At 40.2% G+C, this 25,228-nt stretch overlaps 1 protein-coding gene across 1 annotated transcript in view; it reads right to left on the bottom strand.

The window, feature by feature from the left end:
• ift43 (intraflagellar transport 43 homolog (Chlamydomonas)) overlaps positions 1-25,228 on the bottom strand; it is a 73,195-nt gene that overhangs the window by 29,613 nt on the left and 18,354 nt on the right. Inside the window, exons 4-5 of the mRNA XM_080849741.1 lie at positions 5,644-5,679; positions 3,038-3,084 (exon numbers count right to left, since the gene is read on the bottom strand). Coding sequence (XP_080705867.1) covers positions 3,038-3,084; positions 5,644-5,679 — 83 coding nt within the window. The remainder of the gene's footprint in view (positions 1-3,037; positions 3,085-5,643; positions 5,680-25,228) is intronic.

Below are 25,228 nucleotides of genomic sequence, written 5' to 3'. Positions count from 1 at the left end.
CACACACACACACACACACACACACACACAGACGAGCAGGCTCTCATGCCCCCTCCTCCGTAATACCAACTCCACTTCGTGCCTTGTTTCATTATTATACTCAGTTGTTTATATGATTAGTATTAGCCATTAAGAACTGTCTGTTACCTTTAATAAATTGTTTATTTAGAGTTAAACAATTGTCTTGTCTGTTGTTGTTCCAATATTCCACTGAAAGCCATTTTCCGCCAACCAAGTACTCCAATTGCCTTCACTTCTCTGGTTGTTCCATGTAGTGTTATAGACTTTGTAGTGATATTGTAGTATGATAGTATTGTGATACCATACTCAGACTGTAGCATAGTGGTAGAAGTAGAGCTTTTCATTATTTTAGTAATTTAATTATAAAATATTAAATACTAAATGTAATGATTATTACATTTTATGAGACTGATTTCATTAAACTAATGTAGCAACCCCGCTTTTACCTACATATCTATACATCCATAGCCTACATATTGCGTTCATTTGAGCCAGCTGCTCAAATATATTGAGATTTGATTCACCAGTGTTGTGAATTTTGTGTCAATTTGACTTTCTACAACTTGACTTGATTCATGAGATATATGTCAGATGTTTTAAATACATAATGTCAAGATGTTGCTGATTTTAAAATGCGAAGGGATTTTTTAAATCTCGCAATGTGTTGAAATGTCGAATCAATTAATGTATGTCTCGCCAAGCAAAAAGGAAAGGTGTCCTATTCACTTTGGGCATGTGGATATCATCATAACCATCATAAACTATAACCTGTGAAGTTTGAGCCATGTCGAGCCATGCATTGCTCCTCATTCTCGAACGCAGTTAAGAAAAAGTTAAGAAGAGTGTGTACATACATCTACTGATGCCTAATCTGGACACATCTTCAGTGATGTTCCTGGGATCATTGGACGTTTCGGGTCTTTCAACATCATACGCCCTCCTCCAGGTGACCCAGCCGGGGCTGATCAGACCCCAGCTTGTGTCCAGATGGCTAGCTAGCTACCATGACTCCATGGCTCCCCTCTTTTGAGCCACAGCCATTTTGAGGCTCTCTCTGCCGCATCGGTGGTATTGCGGATGGCTCTCCTCTTTCTCTCACCCTCGATACCTAAACTACTGAAGGCTCTGGCCAAGGAACGGGCTGCAAATCCTCTGCATCCAACCTCCACAGGGAAACACCTTGCTCTCCAGCCAGCCTGCTGGCAGTCACTGACCAGTCCTGCGTACTTGGAGAGCTTCCTCTCGAAAGCTTCTTCCAGGCGATCTTCCCACGGGACTGTCAGCTCCAGCAGCACTGCTTGCTTGGTGGACTCAGACACAAGGACAATGTCTGGGCGCAGGGTGGTGACTGCAATATGGCTGGGGAACTTCAGCTGGTGTTCAAGGTCCACCAACAACTGCCAGTCTCTTGCAGACGACAGGATGCTTGCAGATGATGTTCTTCTCGCAGGAGTTGGCTTGTCCCCAGCTCTGACAAAGGCGATGGTTTTCTTGGAGGGTCGGAACTGCTTTGCCCACTCCAGTCCTATGCTGATGGCTTCAGCAATGGTCTTGAGGACTTGGTCATGCCTCCACCTGTACCGACCATCTCCAAGTGCCCTTGTACAGCAACTGAGGATATGTTCCAGGGTTCCTCGCTTGGAACAAAGTGGGCATGCTGGTGTCTCTGCTATGCCCCATATGTGCAGGTTTGATGGGCTTGGAAGCACATCATACACTGCCTGGATGAGGAATTTGATGCGGTGAGGCTCAGCTTTCCAAAGCTCAGCCCAGGTCACTTTCCTTTCGACCACATACTCCCACCTCGTCCAAGCTCCCTGCTGCTTCATCCCCACTGCCTTGCAGGTTCTCGTCTCCTCCACTGCTGCTCTCACCTCCTCCTGAACAAGTCGTCGCCCTTCCTTCCCCCTGGTGTTCATTTGGGGAGTTGGAAAGGATCCTAGCCCTGCTCGGCCTCGTGTGACCACTCCCACCAGGCTCCTGTGACGCAGCCTTGCATCTGCCTCTTGAACTGCTTCCTCTGCCCTCCATTTCCTGCCAGTCCTCACTTGGATCCCTGCCTTAGCCACCTTCGGATCACTTGAGTCCCTGTACTGAACCACTTCTCTGGCTCTAGTTACCTTGAATTCCTCCTCCAAGGATTTGAAAGGCAGTTGCAGTTTGTTGGTGTTCCCGTAGAGTGCAATGCTGCTCAGGCTCCTTGGTAATCCAAGCCATCTCCTGAGGTGATTGCTGAGATGAAGACATTTCTCCTTAACTCCACAGGTCCCAGGACAATTCTGGCATAAATTAGTTTTTTCATCTGGGTTTCGTTCATTTTATGTTTCAAATATGTTTATTGGGAAACACATCATACAGCAGTGAAATTGGCCATTGACAACAACATGTTCCCTTTTTCATTCACAAACAAAAATCATCACACACCAAACAAAAAATAAAAAAACACCCAAAAAGACACCCTCCCACCACAACCCCCTCCCTTCCCATACCATAACCCGCCCATCCCTCCCTAGGAGTGCATTTTACTTGGGATTCGTTCTGAACTTAGAACAGATTTTAAGAACGCTACCTAGCAGTCGTAAATCGGCCAGATTGGAGTGCGCCCATGTTCATTAGGGCTGAATATTTGTATCATTATCAATTATGTTTCACATTTGTAGTCAAGATTCAACATCTATTTGCTAATGTGAGCATTGTAAATATTTATATATATAAATATTTGCTACATCGCACTATGCTGCTCTGAGTCAAACTTGCTTCCAGTCACACTAGAGAAAACACTAGAATCTATTTGATTTAGTTGTTGTCACTCACTTTTATAGCATGCTGTTTTTGTTGGACTAAATAAAGAAAATAAATAAAGCCAGCCAGCTAATGTTGAGCATATTATAGTCCTCTGATAAGGAGTGATGGTATCTTAAATAAACACAATGCTTCTGAGAATGACTTCTGAGATCTGCTCAGCTCAGGAAATGGGACATACTGGTGAGCATAGGCTCAGAGGTGTAGACCTTACCTCCTTCACTGTCTGACTCCTGTGGTGTTTGCGGCCTCAGGCGATGACTGTAGAAAAACAAAGCAAAGGAGTTTGGATGGGGGTAAAGCACTATGGCTAATGAGTTGTCAATCAGCCATCTATTTTGAACAAGAGTGATTATATGAGGAGTTGGTTAAATAGCCACTTATTCAGCATTTCTGAAACGTGTACCTAATATAGTAACTTTTATTCAAGATTATAGAATGTTCAGATGTAGAGTGTTTCCTCCGAAACCTGTCCCCTTTGTTCCCTAGTCATTTCAGAACTCACTGAATTGCATTCTACTTTTAGCTTTCTGCTTCATTCTTGATGGGGGAGAAACTTGTTATTCACTTTCTAGTTAGTGATTGCTCTGAGGTGTTGGGTGAGCACAGTCTATGAGCTGAGCCATGAGATGGTGGCGTTCTTAACTTGTACCCAGTCTAGTCTTGCTCTACATCTGCTACATCAAGCCTGGGTTATGAAACTAGCGTATCTGTCTGACATACTGGACCATTTGAACCAACTAAGGGGAAGAGTGTGTGACATTTTAATGGCAAATGACAAAATCACAGCCTTTAAAAAGAAGCTCTCCATCTAGACTGAGTTGATAGAGGTGAGTATGATATGTTACATTGTTTGTCTTCTCTTGCTGATGAGAGTGTGCATCTGGTACTAATGACAAAATCACAGCCTTTAAAAAGAAGCTCTCCATCTAGACTGAGTTGATAGAGGTGAGTATGATATGTTACATTGTTTGTCTTCTCTTGCTGATGAGAGTGTGCATCTGGTACTAATGACAAAATCACAGCCTTTAAAAAGAAGCTCTCCATCTAGACTGAGTTGATAGAGGTGAGTATGATATGTTACATTGTTTGTCTTCTCTTGCTGATGAGAGTGTGCATCTGGTACTAGTATCAGACACTATAGTCAACACCTTAGCCAAACACTGCGTCATTTCAAGCTGTGCCTTCCCTCACAATCCATGATACATTTGCCAATCTAGAGATGAGTTCACACTTTGAGTGGCCTTGTCATCATGTCTTCCTTGTTTTAATCAGTTAATCGTAAGAATGCAGGCACACAAATGGCATTAGAATGATGTCATTAATCTATTTTGTCACTGCATTATTTCCTGCCACCCAAATTCTTCCGCATAAAGACTACTGCGCTGCTTCAGTGCCTCCGACGGGTTTGTTTTCCTGCCTCAGACGGGTTTGTTTTCCTGCCTCAGGCGGGTTTGTTTTCCTGACTCAGTGCCGTAGACGAGTTTGTTTTTCTGCCCATTTTATGGAATTGAAATGACGGGAAATGTTGGAGGTGGAAATTGACAGTGATAGGCCCATTTGATTTAAGGGATTACAAGGAATCAGAGGAAAGAAGAAACTTTGTTCAGATATGATACAAAATGTAAATGTGCTTATAACAGTGCCCCCCTATGGCCAATTTGTTTCATTGTGGTACATAGGTTCTATGTGCCATTATGAATGAAGTTCATTGTGGGCCATTCACTCAGTCAAAAATAAGCTACTTTTTGACGGCCTTTTTGCAAATCAACCAATTGCACTTTAGGAAACAAAGGCAAATAGTGGGAGTATGCCCATTTCTGTATTTAGCTCAAGCAGTTCATGAGATATTGAAAAAAGTTAGAAAATGTCATTAAGAGCTGTAACACATTTGAAATTTTTCTAAAATTTTGTTCCTGGAAAATGAGCAACTTTTAGTTGTCTATTTGTACGAAACTTTGGGGTCGTCCACCGAATGCCGTAAAAAACTGTAATTTTGTGAATGTAAACAATGTGTACTTGAGATGCAAGACATATTGTGTACCTAGGCATTTTGATTAAAAAAAGAACTGCTTGGCTCATATAATCAAAATGGATTAAGATATCGAAATTCCTTTCACCCATTTAACCCATTGCCTTTGATAGTGGGGAGTGGGAACTTTCCTGAGACTAACACCTATCTCATCCATATACATGATCTAGGCCACTTTCAAATGAAACAGTGTCACTCCAAACTTTCTACCTCTAGCTACCTAACAGTAAACTATCAACACTTCAGCTATCAACACAATCATAATAGGATCTAATTTAACAACACACTGCCCCTTATTAAACCAACAAAAAAGAGAGCCAGACCAGTCAAAATGCCAAAAAGGTTCAGACAGAATACTCTTGATCTGTTTTTGAGTGTAACCAAGCACTCAAGAAACCGCAAGACTCTATGTAGTCTAGAAATCACACACACACACACACACACACACACACACACACACAAAGGGCCTTAATATCTTTTTTTAACTACAGTTTGCAACATACTTGTCTCTTAGTAATAATACACAATCTATTCTTATATTATACCCCAAACTCCAAAGTCATTTCATCACCTGAGTAGACCATGTCTGCTTCTTTCAATCAAATTAAAAGCATGTCTTGAGGCAGTGAGTATTAGTTCCAAGCTAATACAATGTTAAAACAATCAGGACAATATCATCTAAAAGCAAAAGGCATTCAGGAATTCCAGTTGTCCTCAGTTTGTTATATTGTTTGTTCTATACTTGGCATGTGCTGACAGGAACACTTATTTTAATGAGATGGACTTACTCCTCAACTTCATCAGAGGCTTGTCTTTTCCCAGACCTGAGGAGAGAACAGACAATATAGACAATATATTAGGAAGGATGCCAAGCAGCAGCCAAAACAACAAATCTTAATAAATACATCATTCTCCCTGTACCATTTATCATGGATTTCTCGAACAGGCATATTATCACCCTTTCTATATAAAAAAATAGAAAAAAAAAACCTTTTATACATAATAAAATGATCATCTCAGATGTGTGGTAGACCTGCTTATAAGTTTTACATGTATTAGAAGATATACTATTATTTTCATATATTTATCAGCTATATTAAAGTTATTTTTGTACATTGATATAATTCCAAACTAAAACAAAATAAATGTTTCCTTTTTCTTTGCCATTTTGTTTTGTTTTAAGTTGGTTGCTAAGTAGCAAAATAAACAACCCAGAGTAATTGAATATTTATCCATGTCAAGCTAGTTTCAATTACTCTATCTGCATTTTCATACTCATCCCTAAATAGATTAACATTAGTCCATTACATTCTCAACAAAAGGCAATAGATCCAGTCAGAGTGTTGTCATGCCATATCAATCTGAATGGCAAAAAAAAAGAGTTGGAATTTGATATAATTACACTCCTTTCACACTTACCACGAACATATGGACATGCAATTAAGCAATAAGCCCCAAGAGGCCGTGCTTTGCGCTGATTTTACAACAGGTAAGGGGAGTTGTTAGGCACGACGCGAAGCGGAGTGCGGTTAAACCCCCTTACCTGTTCTAAAATCAGCGCAAAGCACAGACTCGCGGGGCTTATTGCTTTTCTAAACCTGTTACTACACATATTTGATATGGTTTCATAAATAAAGACAATTCAATTTAAGAAACAATAGTTTAATGATAAACCGTCATTCTTCCGCCACTAAAAATTATAGTTCCTAAATAAATCGTTGCAACGCAACAGCCAGATGGAACACTGGGTATGAAATGCGCTATATGAATGCCTTGCCATTCGCTGCGCAGTAATATGGAATGTAATCAGGTCAAATTGTAAGGTAATGCTGGATTTTACAACGGCTTTTAGCCAATCACAATCAAGGATTTGAACAATCAGGTTTAGAAACACATTTTACAGTTTTTTACAATTGCTAAAACACTAAAACCCACTGGCTGAACAAAGTTCTCAGTTGCCTGAACTCATGAAGCTAATTGGGCAGTCTGTTGTCAATACCTTAAACTATTTCTCATGGTAAAACACAATTTGCAGGTCTCACTTAAGACTTTTCAGCAAAACTCTTAACACATTCTCAGTCTTAAAACACATTCTGCACTCTAATTCACATGTCATCCATACTGGTAAACACAAGTGGCAACATTCAAATACAAATAGAGAACAAATGTCATTGATTGAACACAACCACTCAAAATTGATTTAACTTGTATCAAATGATGTGACACAACCAATATGAGCCAGTTTAGGGAGCAAACAGATTGTTGAAGGTGGGAAGGAGAAAGTCTGAGAATGAATGGAAGAAACAATGTGAGGAGAGGAGGACAAGTAAACACCACGTTGACTCCTTTGATTTGTGTCCCTTTTACTGTGGTAGTGTATATTGTAGTAGGCCTACAGTGCATTGTAGGCTGCATAAGGACAAAACGTAAACAAGTTGTATGGCCCTGAACATTGTGCTTTCTATTTGGTACAGTAACAGTACTGATTGCTCAATAGATTTTGACTGGTTGCAGGTTCATATCAACGAAGAACAAGAGTGAGTTGAGAGTAGTGAGATGCAGGGTACAGTACTATAGGGGTACAAGAAGGAGAAAGAACCAACACAAATTAGAGCAAAGCAAAGTAGTAATTTCTGATACATTTGTATAGCTTCTATGAGAGAGAACATGTTTTCATTCATCAAAAGTCAATAATAGATAAATCTGAAATTTGTTTTGAGGTAAAAAAAAAAAAATGTACTTCTCCCTGAGAACTATATACAGCCGCGGAAAAAATTAAGAGACCACTTCAAAATTATCAGTTTCTCTGGTTTTACTATTTATTGGTATGTGTTAAAGTAAAATGTACATTTTTGTTTTATTCTATAACCTACTGGCAACATTCCTACCAAATTTCAAATAAAAATATTGTCATTTAGATCATTTATTTGCAGAAAAATGACAATTGGTCAAAATAGCAAAAAAGATGCAGTGTCTTCAGATCTCGAATAATCAAAGAAAACAAGCTCGTATTCATTTTTAAACTACACAATACTAATGCTTTAACTTAGGAGGAGTTCAGAAATCAATATTTGGTGGAATAACCTTGATTTAAAATCACAACTTTCATGTGTCTTGGCATGCTCTCCACCAGCCTTTCACATTGCCGTTGGGTGACTTTATGCTACTCCTGGCGCAAGAATTCAAGCAGCTCGGCTTCTTTTCATGGCTTGTGACCATCCATCTTCCTCTTGATCACATTTCAGAGTTTTTTTTATGGGATTCAGGTCTCGAAATTGGGCTGGCCATGACAGGGTCCTGATCTGGTGATACTCCATCCACACCTTTACTGGCCTGGCTGTGTGGCATGGAGCATTGCCCTGCTGGAAAAAACACTTCTCAGAGTTGGGGAACATTGTCAGAGCAAAAGGAAGCAAGTTTTTCTTCCGGGACAACGTTGTACTTTGCCTGGCTGAGGTTTGTAAAAGACCATAAGGATTGAACCAAAGCCGACTGGAGGGTCTCCTAGTTCGTCTTCTCTGATGAGTCCAATTTCACAGTAGGTGCAAGACTCTGTGGCTTGTAGGCCTCTCCAGATCTCCGTCTAACCATCAGACGACCATGTGTTGGGCAAAGCTGAAAATTGGACTCATCAGAGAAGACGAACTAGGAGACCCTCCAGTCCGCTTTGGTTCAATCCTTATGGTCTTTTACAAACCTCAGCCAGGCAAAGTACAACGTTGTCCCGGAAGAAAAACTTGCTTCCTTATGCTCTGACAATGTTCCCCAACTCTGAGAAGTGTTTTTTCCAGCAGGGCAATGGTCCATGCCACACAGCCAGGCCAGTAAAGGTGTGGATGGAGTATCACCAGATCAGGACCCTGTCATGGCAAGCCCAATTTCGAGACCTGAATCCCATAAAAAAAACTGTGAAATGTGATCAAGAGGAAGATGGATGGTCACAAGCCATGAAAAGAAGCCGAGCTGCTTGAATTCTTGCGCCAGGAGTAGCATAAAGTCACCCAACGGCAATGTGAAAGACTGGTGGAGAGCATGCCAAGACACATGAAAGTTGTGATTTTAAATCAAGGTTATTCCACCAAATATTGATTTCTGAACTCTTCCTAAGTTAAAGCATTAGTATTGTGTAGTTTAAAAATGAATATGAGCTTGTTTTCTTTGCATTATTCGAGATCTGAAGACACTGCATCTTTTTTGCTATTTTGACCAATTGTCATTTTTCTGCAAATAAATGATCTAAATGACAATATTTTTATTTGAAATTTGGTAGGAATGTTGCCAGTAGGTTATAGAATAAAACTAAAATGTACATTTTACTTTAACACATACCAATAAATAGTAAAACCAGAGAAACTGATAATTTTGAAGTGGTCTCTTAATTTTTTCCGCGGCTGTATTTTGAACAGTGTGCTTTCTATTTTTTGGTGTATTGTTTACTGACTGATTGAAAGTGTATATCATTTTGAACTAGGGATGCAAATTATCGATGAATTCATTAATCATTAGTTGATAATCTTATCGATCGACTTTCGATTAATTGATAAGCGGCGTTTTTCACCTGAGTTTCAGTGCTTCAATAGGGCCTTCAAAAATAGGCCCTATTATTATTATAATTCTATTATATTCTATTATACATTCTTCAAGTAATTATGCATTAGGAAAAGAAAGCAGAAAAGTTTTTTTATGGTATAACAAAATCCATTCATTAATTAAAAAAAAAAAAGAAATCAATTATGGACTGGCTCAGTTCTTGCATTTGAAACAGACATAAAACAAAAAAGAATAGAAGAAATTAAATAGAGCCAAACTGAATATTATTGAGCCTATAGATTATGAAGAAACTGCATCTAGGCTATTACAAGCTAGTAGCCAACACAACTCTCTGAAGTTTAACTCGCGCTCACGGTAGTGAGCGATAGAGTAACTTTACATTCTTAATGGCAAGCCATCAGGCAAAGGTAAGCTAGCCCGCTAACGAGCTAGGTATCAAATCATTAAGCCTGAGTGAGCTAGTCCGCTATCAAGCTAAATAGCCAACTCAACTCTTACTTACTTACTCTCATGAGCCAAACTCGCGGGCACAAGTTAGCGCGGGAGTAGACAGAGATATTCACATTCATAGCAAGGTGAGCTAGCCCGCTAACGAGCTAGGTAGCTAACTCTATGAAGTCTCAGTGAGCTAGCCCGCTAACGAGCTATTAGCTAACCTGAGTTTTAAGACTATAAGCCACAACTCGCGGCAGTAAGCGAGAGAAGGTATAATACAGTGTAGCTGTGATTTTTAGGTTGACCAGGTGAACTGGTGGTGCCATGCAGGACAGAAGCATGCACGGTGTTCAAATGGTAACTGAGTGAGCTAGTGGAACTATTGTATTTCAATACCGCATTACACAGAGAACATGTTTTCAACCGGTCTCTCGCGCTAGCGCCCTCTAGCGATTAATCGTGATTAATACATTTTGATCGAGCAACCTCTTAATCGACAATTAATCTAAAGTCGATTAATCATTTGCATCCCTATTTTGAACACTTTGTTTATGATTTGACAGCAGTGTTTGATTTCGAGCACAGGTAAAACTGTTTTGAGGCGAAAGTTTCATTTTTCAAGAGGATTCAGAGGTTTTGTAAATAGTGCTTGAAGATGAGGTTTTATGTTTAGAGTTTAGAGAAAATGAGTGACTGTTTCAAGAATGTGTTTTAGCAATTGTAAAAAACTGTAACAATATTTCAATGTGTGTTCTTGTTTATACTGTTGGTGTAAGACTGAGAAGCAAGGTGGCTTCTGGGACAAGTACAGCATCCTTGTGGATGAGCGCCCCCCTTTGGACACAATCAAAACATGTTTGAAATTCTGACCTGGCACTTACAACTATCAAAACTACTAATACTTATCAACATTAACACACTTATTCAAAATATGCAAATTCAGATATATACATCTATAGAAAGAATGTGATGAATAGAAGTCATCTAAAATTTCCAATCTATTTCCAATTGTCAATCTATGAAACAGTTCAGTACTTCTGTATGTGAGCGAACTGAATCTGTGAATCACAAACGTGTGTCCACCACCAACAGCCAATATCACAAGGGCAGTCTGCTACTGGACTTTATATCTATTTCCAATATTATCCGTGCATGGCGCTCACATTCTTTGAGCATGCTTATCTCTTACAGGCACCTGATTTGTGCCTTATTCTGAGCTATCTCTCAACCATTCCTGTCTCAAAAATTAGTCACACAAGGTCTTTTGACTGTCCTTGACGTGTGACATGCTCAGTTTTGCCCTCCTTAGGTTAAGCCTTAGACATAATAAAAAATTGGGCGGGGAAAATGTTGTTCAGGATAATATTTCAGGCTTCAGAAGGTTCATCAATAAACTGACAGATCATTTGATGTCAATTAGGAATGTCAGATCACCAAATCCAGGGATTTCAGTGCTGGGATTAAAGGCGAAGGACAAGCAGTGATTGAGCACAAAGAGTGTTATTGCACCAGGGGATCTTTGGCATTCAGAAACTAGGATCAATGTTGTCTTTTAAGATCTTCATATCCTTCACATTTCCTTCCTTCCTCTCTCTCTCTCTCTCTCTCTCTCTCTCTCCCAAACTCAGAATCAGACAGCAATCAAGATTACTTGTACATTGGAGAACTGATATCATGCAAATATGCGGAACGACATATTTAGAGCCTTTGAGTATGATTTGGAACCTCCTGTCTCCCTTCCTACACTTTCTGGCGTCTGAGGGGGCATGGTGTAACCATCGATGGATTGCTAAACCATGGCATAGGAGGAGTCTCAATTTGCAGGTCTCACTTAGACTTTTCAGCAAAACTGTAAACACATTATCAGTCTTAAAACACATTCTGCACTCTAATTCACATGTCATCCATACTGGTAAACACAAGTGGCAACAATCAAATACAAATAGAGAACAAATGTCATTGATTGAACACAACCACTCAAAATTGATTTAACTTGTATCAAATGATGTGACACAACCAATATGAGCCAGTTTAGGGAGCAAACAGGTTGTTGAAGGTGGTAAGGAGAAAGTCTGAGAAGGAATAGAAGAAACAATGTGAGGGGAGGAGGACAAGTAAACACCACGTTGACTTCTTTTGATTTGTGTCCCTTTTACAGTGGTAGTGTATACTGTAGCAGGCCTACAGTGCATTGTAGGTTGTATAAGCACAATACGTAAACAAATTGTATGGCCCTGAACATTGTGCTTTCTATATGGTACAGTAACAGTACTGATTGCTCAATAGATTTTGACTGGTTGCAGGTTCATATCAACAAAGAACAAGAGTGAGTTGTGAGTAGTGAGATGCAGGGTACAGTACTATAGGGGTACAAGAAGGAGAAAGAACCAACACAAATTAGAGCAAAGCAAAGTAGTAATTTCTGATACATTTGTATAGCTACTACGAGAGAACATGTTTTCATTCATCAAAAGTCAATGATAGATAAATATGAAATTTGTTTTGAGGTAAAAAAAAATGTACTTCTCCCTGAGCTATATGTTTTGCACAGTGTGTTTTCTATTTTTTGGTGTATGTTTACTGACTGCTTGAAAGTGTATATAATTTTGAACACTTTGTTTATGATTTGACAGGAGTGTTTGATTTTGAGCACAGGTAAAACTGTTTTGAGGCGAAAGTTTCATTTTGCAAGAGGATTCAGAGGTTTTGTAAATAGTGCTTGAAGATGAGGTTTTGTGTTTAGAGTTTAGAGAAAATGAGTGACTGTTTCAAGAATGTGTTTTAGCAATTGTAAAAAACTGTAAATGGTTTGACTAAAGTCACAACAGACCTATAGATCACAAGCGGAATTGGCAACTGAAGAGAATTACCTTTCAAAATAATAAAACCAATTTTTGCTGTGAGATAAATCAATTTCACTAAAGATCACACATCTGTTACAGAAGCCAAGTGTTTGGTAAAACTATAAGTCATGTATTTAATCATCTGAGGTAATGTGACATGACAGTTGATATTGCAAATATAGGACTATTGTACCCACAGCTTGGCTATAATTTTCCATTTGTACCTTGGGAAACACTGCCCTCTTGTGATACATAGAACATCCTGCAGTAGGAGTGATTTTTCCAAATTTAAGGCCATGGAGGACTTCTCATCACCGCAAGAGTTTGCTGAGGATATCTCCCCCAGAGGTGTCTTTAGAGCAAAAGGTGGTGCTCAGACTGCCCGGGTTGTGTTTACTTTATTTGTGGCATTAGTGTGTGCTGTATTGTACTCTCCATTGTTCAAAATACTTTCTGTCAAGACAGTGCCTTTCAAAGGTATTCAATCAATTTATTTTTTTCAATTACAAAAGATGCTTACAGTATTTGTCTACTTACATAATTAATTCAGAACTTAAATATTCTGCTTGCATGGCTTTGAGTTCCCGATTTAGACACATGACAGATAATTAATAAGCGATACTAACGTCACTTATTTAAAATGGCTGATCATTTAAAGGTTCTACCAATAGTTGGTTAAAGTTAAAGTCCATCTGGATACAAAAAACACTCTGTATAGGGTTGTGAAACAACAGAAAATAATCAAGACTTAAATGCATATAACTGATGTAACAGACAAATGTATTTCAGCTTAAGGAAGAAGAAGTCTCAGGGCTTAGATGTCCAATTGGGCACAACTAGATCAATAATACAAAGTGGAAGTTGCATCACACCACCAAGGTGCTTTGTAGAACAGAAGGTCCTTCAAACCTAAACAATTGATGAAGGAGGTTAACAGAGTCAAGCCATCATCCACAGAAATCTAAAAAGTTCTGTAGACAGAATTGACCATTCGCTAAGCCCTGCCCACCTTAACTACTGTTGCCATGCCGGACAAGCTTTCGTACCTGGCATATCAATCTCAATGATGTATGTACCGTTATCTGACGTCCTCAGAGAGATAATTACTAATTTCTGGAGTTCAGGGGAGATCTCTGAAAGAACGAGACAAAAGGGGCTTCAGTATGCTTTTGAGGGATACATACATGATATCTGCACGAAGTCAGACAATGGGGAAATACATATTGAAACCTCCGGCAACCCCCCTGATGCTCCCGCGTAGGAACAGACACCGGGAGAGCAGCAATCGGATTGGGGAAGTTGTGTGTCGGCCGTCATTTAACAAAATGCTAAAATTAGGGCTGGGCAACGATTACAAATTTTAATCGCGATTAATCGCATTATTTCCCTGATTAATCGCAATTAATCGCATTTTTCTACGCAAATTCCAAAAATGAATTAAAAAGTAGCGTATAGCGATATATTAAATGTACTGCCATATGAACTGAAGTGCCATTACATTGGTTGTGCAAACAAACACTTAACATCAGCATTTGTATATAGTAGCAGTTAAATAAAATAAATAATTGGTGTTAATTTCAACTTAAACAATTGTATCAAACACAAAACTAAAGCTTATTGCCACTGAATTCATGTTAGAGTGTGGTGAAGCACCAAAAATGTGATTACATTTACGTAAACCAGAAACAGCAAACATAGAAGGAAGTTCTGTAGGCTATTTATAATTGTAAAGAATTGTTTTTATTTTCTAGCATAGCTCTTCCCTTTGTAAAGTCCTACAGTAGGCTATGAGCAAGATTGACAGTTCAATCAGATTCACTCAACCAACAGCAAACTCGGTAACCACAATTACTTCGGAGTTACAGTGCATTATATCGATGAAACCCTTCTACCCTGGCGCCGGTCAGGTTTTTTTTTTACACCCGCCCCAACCCGTGAGGAGATCTGAACGCCCAGCCCGCAAAAATATGCACTGATAATTACCCAAACCCGACCCAACCCGCGGAAGAAAAGAAAAAACGCCAGTGAATCCATATTGCCATGGACTTTGACTGGCTAACTGCATGTAAAGCAGCGTTGAATGAATGAAAGGGAGCCCTGCATTTGCGACATTGGCGTGTGTGTGCTTCCCAGAATGCCTTGCGTGTGTGAATGTTATGTGTAAAATGTGTAGTTGGCAACATGGATGTTAGTTAGTCTACTAGTGAGTGTGTGATAATGGTTGTATTCGTTACTGTGGTGTCTCTATTAGTAGCCTAACTCTAATGTGTTTACCCGATATGTTTAAGTGAGATTACCATTGTGGTGTGTTGCACCCGCATTAGTAGCACCATGTAAAATCTCCAAACTCGGCTACACGTTTCAGGTCTTTAACCGCAAAATATTTTCTTTTCCGGTTTACAGCAGCCACCGGCAAACTTTTTCAAAATAAAAGCCTGAAATTAACAGACTTTTGGAATAATAAAATAAATAATAAAAACTGCGTTAACGCGCGCTAAAATAATTGTCGGCGTTAAATGACAGATGGATTAACGCGAGATTAACGCGTTAACTTGCCCAGCCCTAGCTAAAATATATTGAACAGTATGTCAAAGCGAGCCTGCATCTTGTCTCTTACCATTTTATTTTTCGTTAAAATGTACGCATTCTAAACAAAGAACTGTAATCATTTGCAAGCAATACTGAGATGAGTTAACTATCCGCTAGCTCTAACATTAGCTTGTCCTCATGTTGGACATTTAACAAAGTGCCAAAATACATTCAACAGTATGTCAAACGCGCACAGTAGATATGTATCTTATAGTCTCATTTTACGTTAAAATATATGCATTGTGAACAAAGGACCGTTATTATATGCAAGCAATACTGAGATGAGTTAGCTCGCTTGCTAACATTAGCTTGTTGTAAGCAAATGTAAGTGTTCTTCGTAATCTTTGAGACAATCGGCTGTGATTGGGGCATCCCACACTTCTTTATACACTCACGGCATTTCTCATATTGAGTATTGGGTTTTGGGAATGGAAAAAATTCAACCCCACCCTCCAAACTCTTTGGGTATCGGCTGTCGGCTTCGCTCAACCCATAGGCACAGTGCTTCGGAATCTACACTTTGCCCAAAAGGTCCTCCGCGCTTAGTTACCGTTGCTAAACTACGATTGGCCTGGGGCGGTTTTCGGGCGTGGCTTAGCGAAGGGTCAATTGGAGTGCACATGTAATGGTCCACAACCTCAATTGCTCTTCATAAAACTGGCTTTTATGGGAGGGTGAAGCCAGTGTTTAAGAAAGTCCACATTAAAGCATGTCTGAATATTGCTTAAGATGTGGGGGAAGGTTTTATGGTCAGCAAAGAGCCAAAACAGAGGCTTTTGTCCAATCATGTCCTTCTTGTGGCATAGACCCTGTCCATAAATCCTTACATTGACAATTGATAACATAAAGTTCAATTGTATTCATTTATTTAGCGCTATTTAACAACTGACATTGTTTAGAGGATCTGAACCGGCTTAAAACAAGCACATAGGCAAAGGTGGCAAGGAAAAACTCCCTTTTTGACAGGAAGAAACCTTGATCAGAACCCAGTTCAAAAAGGGGGGACCCATCTGCCTAAGGCTAGCCAGCAGAGCTATAAGGGGGGACAGAAAAGAAGTAAGGAGAAACAGAGAGAATCAGAAACAAGCAGATAAATTCATACAAGGGAAGGAAAAAATATGAACATTATTTCAAGTTCAAGTTCAAGTATTTATTTGTCGTATACACAGAGTCAGACTGGGCATTGAAATTCTTAGGACAAGACACCGCACAACAACCTACCATAGCACAACATAAATAACTAGTGCTGTCAGTTTAACGCATTATTAACGGCGTTAACGCAAGCCCATTTTAACGCCGATATTTTTTTTTTATCGCGCGATTAACCCATTGTAAAAAAAAAAAAAAAAAATAAAACATTTTAGATTTACGTTCTTTTTGCTCTCCCAAACTGTGTAGTAGGCCAAAGTTACGTTTGAGTGAATGGTGAGCGCGATATGGTGAAATGGATGATGAAAAGCGTCTGAAAAGAAAGTTTACCTTTAAAAGTTGTGTTGTGCAAAAAAAGCGAGCTTCACTGTTGTCTGAAAATGTCAACAGGCAGCTTGCTGAAAGCACAGAAGAAGTAGGCTTACCTTTTATTGGTAACCTAACTGTTACAGTTCATTGTTTTTGAAATAAGAGGCCTGACTATGTTCACAGCAAACTTGAAAAAAAGAAAATATTAAGCCATGGTTTAACTGCACTACAGGCTGAGTTCTTGTTTATCTGAAATGTGCATTTTATAATTTTATTTTGTACCGCCCTGTTTGGCAATGATGTTTTTCAATAAAATAAAACATTGCATAAAGCAAGCCAATCCACTTTTCCATGTTGATAAGAGCATAAAAAAAAATGATTGAAGGGACATTTAGAATAGATACAAATTTGCAATTAATACATTGAGTTAACTATGACAAAAATTTGATTAATCGCGATTAAATATTTTAATCGTTTGACAGCACTATAAATAACATAACATAACATATAAGTACTCTGAACATAAATTCCACAAATAATACAAATATAATAAATCTACAAAATCTACAAAATAAATATACAATACCATCTGCTAAACATATAATACACATAAAGTAACCTAAACTAACCTAATATACCTATACTTACCTAAAGACAAATTAAATGCGCCTGGTATCAGGTAGTGCAATATTACTGTAGTGCAAACAATGGAAAACTGTAACATGTAAAGTGAAAGGTGCAAGAGTGTATCACTGTCAGGCTTTTAGCTAGGATTTTTTTAGGGGGGGTCCATTTTGTCATTTAACCCAACGCGGTGGAGTGCGCGCTTCCTAACTGCCTGAAACGCTATTTTACTGCATTTGGAGGTGCACATTTTGTGGAATTCAGGTAATATTTCTTGGTGTGTCTGTTGCAGTATTGTTGCTTAATTGTCACATATGATGTACATCAGTGTACCACACAAACTGAAAATCATACCAACACAGAAGAAATTCAAGCCAGAACTGCCATGTACATCTTGTATGTATACATGCAGGGGGCTACTGGTCAGTTGATAATCACATAGTGTTAGACTTGGCTGACCCAAATAAGAAGTTTAAAAAAAATGTTTTACTTTTTATGAATATCTTAGTCCTAGAGTCTTCCTTGACTAGTGATTACATATTCAATTTAGTTAATCTTTCATATATTTTGTGCAAGACACTTAGCAGTTATAAGCTATGTTTTTATGTTTTTATATGCTACGTGTATTATATGCTAATATAGGGTGACCAGATTTGAGTTTGTGGAAAAGATGCAGTAGATGACACTTCGTCGGGGAACCTGCCCCCTCCCCCGCGACGGAGTTTTGACATATTATTGTCGTGCCTGGACAACATGAATGTACTGTTTTTACTTCATATGCATTTACTGTAGTTAATGCAATACCTTATTTCAACTGAAACACCTCATCGTGTTGCTTCACTATATTTAAATCATGTACTTACAGTTCATACATGTGTAAATAGTGTTACAAATCACGGATGCGTAATATGGCTTTTTATTGCTCTACACGAAACGCAACACAATTTCAAAATGGCACGGGGTTTATGCCCTGTTACAAGTTATCTCGAACAGACTGTGTTCCGTCACACACCTGTGTAAATGCAGTCCCAACACAGAACAACGTCATGCAATTAGTACAGTAAGGAACATTGTTGAGCTCTGTGCATTACAAACAGAAAGAATGCGCCCGCCGCACGGCATTATGGGGCGACTATGCCGGCACGTTACAATAGGCTATGTATTTACTGAATTAAAATAATTTCAGCTTGTCCCATGTCCATGTGTTTACGTGCTGTTCTGAAGTCACATTGGTAGGATTTGGGTATAAATTAGGTTAGGATTAGGTTTACCTGAACCAGCGGGAAAAAAAATTCAACCCGCGTCAACACTTCAAAAGTAGCCCGCGGGAAAACTGCGGACCTGGCAACACTGCCGTTAACGTTAATGTTCACGCATTAGACGTGTCTGTTTAGTGCTACGTGAACTATCTGTTCATTTCAATCTGTTATTATTTTCTTTTGTGATAGACTCAGGGCGTCTGTAGGGCGTCTGCCTTGAAGTAGTGCGTCCAATGTTTTATTATTTTAGAACAGTGCGTCCGAAAGACGCTCGGACGCATGCCTAGCTAAAAGCCTGATCACTGTCCATTTAAAAGCCTGATGGCCCTTGGAAAGAAACTGCTCTCCAATCTACAGGTGCGAGATTGAATACTTCAGTAACGCCTACAAGATGGCAAAGGGGAAAAAAGTTTATAGGATGGATGGTAGCAGTCTTTAAGGATCCTGCCAGCTTTCCTGATGCATTGTGTATGGAAGATGTCCTGCAGGGCTGGGAGCTCCCTGCCTATGATTATCTCCACAGACCTGACCACACTGCGTAGGGCCTTACGGTCCTTGGCTGTGCAGCTCCCGTACCACACTGTGATGCAACCAGTCAGGATGCTCTCTATAGTACACCTGTAAAGGTTAGTGAGGATGACTGATTCCATACCAAACTTCTTCAGCCTCCTGAGAAAGAAAAGGCGTTTCCGGGCCGCTTTCACCACCTTGTTCGCGTGAACAGACCAGGTGAGATCACTGCTGATGTTCACCCCAAGGAACCTGAAGCAACTGACCTTTCCGACTACAGATCTATTGATGTATAGGGGCGCATGCTCTTCCTCCTGCCGTCTCTTATAATCCACAATCATCTCTTTAGTTTTACTGATGTTAAGAGAGAGGTTATTAACCTGACACCATGTTGTCAGGGTATCAACCTCCTCTCTGTAGGCTGCCTCGTCATTGTCAGTGATGAGGCCCACAATGGTTGTGTCGTCAGCAAACTTCACGATGAGATTTTAACTGTGCGTAGCCGCACAGTCATGCGTGAACAAGGAGAACAGGAGGGGGCTGAGCACACAGCCCTGGGGGGTGCCTGTATGGGTGATTACTGTGGATGAGGTGCTGTCACCGATTCTCACCACCTGTGGCCTCCCCGTCAGAAAGTCAAAGATCCACCTACATAGGGAGGTGCTTAGTCCCAGGTCTATGAGCTTGGAGACGAGTCTGGAGGGGATGATGGTGTTAAATGCGGAACTATAGTCAATGAAAAGCATTCTTACGTATGTATTCCCTTTGTCCAGGTGGGAGAGGGCGGTGTGCATAGTCAGGGCGACGGCATCGTCAGTAGACCTATTGGACTGGTATGCAAACTGCATAGGGTCCAGGGAGGGAGACAGTGAGGAGCAGATGAAGGATTTAACTAGCCGCTCGAAGCACTTCATTATGACAGAGGTCAGTGCTACAGGGCGATAGTCATTCATGCAGATGGCCTTGGTGTTCTTGTGCACAGGGATGATGGTGGTCCTTTTGAAGCAGGTGGGAAGTACAGACATGCTGAGGGAGGGGTTAAAGATGTCGCTGAAGACCCCTGCTAGCTGGTCAGTGCAACCCCTGAGGGCCCTACCTGATATGCCATCTGGGCCCGGTGCCTTGCGAGGGTTGATCTTTTTGAAGCAGAGCCTCACCTCAGCTACAGTTAATGTAGGCACACCACTGGATAGGCCTTCAGGTAACTCCACTGCAGGGGGGTCACTGTCTCTCTCAAAGCGAGCGTAAAAGGCATTCAGCTTGTCTGGATGTAGGACAGAAGACTGGGTCTCACTGTAACTCTCCCCTTTATAGTCAGTGATGGCTCTTAGTCCACTCCACATGCGCCTGGGGTCAGAGCCATGGTAACTGGACTCCACTTTAGTTCTGTAAGCCCTCTTTGCTGTTTTGATGGCCTTCAAAAGGTCGTATCTGGCTTTCCTGTACTGATCAGGATCCCTGGAGTTAAAGGCCGCAGACCGGGCTCTCAGGTTGGCCCGGACCGCAGCATCAACCCAGGGCTTCTGATTTGGGAAAGACCAGACAGCCTTCTTGGGAACGACATCATCAATGCAGTGTTGGATGTAGCTGGAAACAGTATCCGTATATTCATTTATGTCCCCATGTGTATTCATTATCTTGACTATGTGGATAAATATGACCATTACCATGACTAAGTGGGTAAATATGACCATTACCATGATTATGTGGATAAATATGACCATTACCATGACTATGTGGGTAAATATGACCATAACCATGACTATGTGGATAAATATGACCATTACCATGATTATGTGGATAAATATGACCATTACCATGATTATGTGAGTAAATAATTATGACCATTACCATGACTTTGTGGGTAGATGTAAGGGATAATGTATTGTCCTGAGGTCATTATCCAAAAAGAAATCCCGACGGGGCGAACAACACCCTGACGCACAGCAGAGGGTGTTGTTTCTTCCAGAAGGGATTTTTTTGGGGATAATGACCAACGGACAATACATTATCCCGCTTATTATACAGTTACTTGCCAAAAACGATAGAAGACATTCCTCCAACATACCTCTTTTTAATGATTTAGTTGTCGTTTCATGAGTCCGTTAAGAAATAAATAGTTCTTCAAGCAAATAGAACTTTGAAGTTTCAGGTGTTGCGTAGCAACCCATTACTTGCTGACTTCAAATTACAATGAGTCTGTTACGTTAAAATGACCGGACTTCTTGCGGAATGATATGAAAGAGGTGAATTAGAAGCTCAAATCCCGTTGCCTATGACAGCGGTCATTATCCTTTCGCAGCGGTCTGTTATCAGGAAATAATGTAGGGTAGAACGTTGGGATGGCCCATTCAAATCAACGGTACTTTTTGGAACATTCTGAAGAGCCGTCTAATAAAGATACATATGACCATTACCAACACTATGTGGATAAATATGACCATTACCATGACTATGTGGATAAATAAATATGTCCATTACCATGACCAGGGCTCGAAATTGGCACCCGCCAAGCGGCAATGGCGTGTAGATTTTTGGGCTGGCGACTAAATTGTCTCCGATGCTCCGCCACTTGGCGAGTGACATTGCGGAGCAAATCTCCAGACTATTGCGTCATGATTAAAAATAACTTGCAACGCCAACACGAAGTTCTTAGAATTTTAATACAACAATAACAATTTGCACGCGAATACAATGTTCTAATATTTTGCCAGCGAATACAAAGTTCTAATACTTTGAGCTTATAAAGTTCTAATATTTTGAGCGCGAATCAAAAGTTGAAACCGACTTAGTTGACCACACGCAAGTTAACGCAGTTAAAGGGATAGTTCGGGATTTTTGACATGAATCTGTATGGCATCCCCATCACCAGTGTCATGCAATCACGCTGACTTACCCCCGGCAGCGTCCTGTGAGCAGAGTTCTCGTCCAGTTTTGGTCAAGCCGAAAGTAGTCCGGCAGGTTTGCTAGACCCAGCAAAATGATTCGCGAAAGTTGATTCGCGAAAGTTTGATTCGCCAAAGTTGCCTGAGAGAAACGTCCGTCACAGGAAAACGATGAAAACTGAGAGTCGATTCACCATCATCTTTGTTGCCACAACCTGGATAGTCGCAAGCCTTCACCATTTTTTTAAACTCAGCTTTATGTCAATTTTATCAAATGTTGTCTCAGTTTTCATCGTTTTCCTGTGACGGACGTTTCTCTCATGCAACTTTGGCGAATCAAACTTTCGCGAATCAACTTTCGCGAATCAAACAGGTAGGCCCTAGCTGTGAGGTTGCGGTATCGCGCGTACTGAAAATAGGGCCAAGTGATAACAAGGTGTGACTTTTTCCACTACCATGTTTTTGGGATGCAAATATATCACTCTTTTGAACACATAATGTTTTGGGAAGAGAAACGTTTTATTTTGCTGGGTCTAGCAAACCTGCCGGACTACTTTCGGCTTGACCAAAACTGGACGAGAACTCTGCTCACAGGACGCTGCCGGGGGTAATTCAGCATGATTGCATGACACTGGTGATGGGGATGCCATACAGATTCATGTCAAAAATCCCGAACTATCCCTTTAAACGAAAGCTAAAATAATGTGCCAATTCATTGCCGTTGCATCACCTCAATCAAAGGTGCAGAGAACATCTAGGGAGGAAGAAACAACAGCCACAACAGCAGCTACAGCTACACCAAGAGCATGTTGCAGTAGGTGGCTCATTGCGAATAATGGGGAGCCACGGCAGTGGCTGAAATACGTTGACGGTGGTAGTGTAATCGTAGTAGAAGAGCAATGGCTGAATAAGCTTATCGCCGACCAGTGGGCTCTCGCACGCCCCCTTCAGTGAAGCAGAGGTACTGTTTGCCTTCCCTCTGTTTTTTCAATGCGGTTTTTTGTCAAATCAGTAAGACTATAGTATAATAAGCTTTTGAATATCTATGCTGTAGTGTTAGTTGGACAATATTTATCTATCATATAGGTGTCATTTAAAAGCTTAATTTAGCTTTATTTTATTTTTTTTAGTAGACCTCAGGCACGTGCACAGATAGACCTAGTGGTGCTCAAGCACCAGCCCTTGTGCTCTGGTTGAGAACAAGTGCCCTTTTTGCTGGGGCCGATTTTTTTTCTCATTCATCAATATTTTTAGAATACAAATTAGTCTCTCTGTCATCAATTTCCCCAAATGTGAGGTGATATCTGAGGGGGCATTTATTTGAGTTCTTGTGAGAATTTCGCCCCAACATGCTCCACGGTATAGACATAGAATACTATTCTATGCCTATGCTCCCGGTGCTCACAAGCCCCCGCCGCGCCCCTCCCTCCTCATCCCCCACATTAGTGCTGAGCGACAGGCCATACCGGTGCAGCCTACTTCTTCACTGACCTGCAGCATCAGACAAACAGGTAATGACGGTGTTTTTGCAATCCCCCGACGTTGTTTGTTATAAATTAACAACAGCATTAGTGCCGCTGAAAACATTATGTCTGAAAACATAACTGGTCCGACGTTTCCTACAAAATAAACAAACAACTAACTTAAGTTCAAAGCATTGTCCAGCTGTTTACTGACGTTTGTCATGTTTAATGACATTATTTGTCTGAAAGTGCATATTTTGTGTTGCCGTTTAGACAATTCCGAAAGTATGTTGAATTTATGTTTAGAACTGTCACGAGAATTCACAGCTAGAAAATAGCAGGTAAACTATGCTAGCTCTCGGTATCATGCTATACTTGTCCAGCATTGTTTAACGTGATATTTATGTATCTCTTCGTTTTGCCTGTTTTACAACCATCAAACTTGTATGAGTTATTGCAGAGGGTGAAAAAGAGTAAAATAAGGGAAATGTAAGCTAGTTGTCTAATCCTGCCAAGAGGAAACACAGGTTGAGAACAGCATAATTAGTGTAATGCTGCTTATGCTTTAACCTTCAGAAAACAGTCAAATTATTATCCACAACTTTGATTTATCTCATTCACAAAATTTGCAGCATAATGCAAAAAAAAGACAGACTCAAGAAGCAGAAGGACAGGGAACTGCAGCAACAAGCAGCTCAGAGTAGCCGCTCTCTTTTAACTTGGATCAGGCCATCAACAAGCCAATCAAATGAGGGAGAATCAGGTACCCTACTAATATAAAAGTTTTTTTTATGTATTATATATTTTTTTAATTTCAAAAATAATTTTGGCGATGGGTGCCCTTTTTTTTTTTTTTAGCACCTGAACCCCAAAATGTCTGTGCACATGCCTGGTAGACCTTATGCAGCGCTTCTTATGAGGTTAAATTAATTCATCTGAAGTACATTTTAATAGCCAACTCTTGAATGTGCTTTAAAAAAAAAGGTCATGCAAAAGTTAATTAAATAATTAACGTATCGTGAAGGAGGGCCTTTATGGATTCCCAGGTACAGCATGATACAGCACGTGTTGCGGCTGTCACCAGCCAATTGGGCAATATTGGTTGATTTCTTTAAATCCATTCTGAGAGTGATTAGCGATGATATTAAAATCATAGGTAAAGATTGTTTGTATCAAACAATGTCAGAGTAGGTCTGAAATGGCAAGTTTAATTTTGGCTGGTAAAAAAATATAATTGGCTGGTAAATGTTTTCATCTACCAGCCATGTTGGCTGGTAAGGCAAAAAGTTAATTTCGAGCCCTGACCATGACTATGTTGGTAAATACATATGACCATTACCATGACTATACTGGTAAATGACCATTATCATGTTTATGTGGGTAAGAAAGGAGTGAAGATGCATGCAAAACTGAGATTTGTGAAATCTTGTCGAGGTGTATCTTAAGGTGTGTCTGTTGTTGTCTCTAGTGGCATGTATCATCATGAGTATGGCGGGGGGTGGCTCTGTGACACCAGAAGACGCCAGATCTATGGTTGGGCAGTTGTTATATTGGCTAGGTTGCTGGCTATGAGTTCTGGTGTTCAAGTACTGTAAAATTGTTTGGGGGGGCTTTGCAAATGTTTGAGAACCCCTGAAATAGAGAACGGATGAATATAAATACTACTGCAAAAGAACCGGTTGCTTCAGGGAGGTCTCACCTTGCAGCCGGGCAATTTCCCTGAGCACACTGGAGTTGCTCATAATCACTAAAGTGA

The sequence above is a fragment of the Sprattus sprattus genome, assembly GCF_963457725.1.
Source record: "Sprattus sprattus genome assembly, chromosome: 13".
NCBI lineage: Eukaryota > Metazoa > Chordata > Actinopteri > Clupeiformes > Clupeidae > Sprattus > Sprattus sprattus.
Note: the sequence above shows the minus strand (reverse complement) of the source record. Positions and strands in the feature narration are given on the sequence as shown.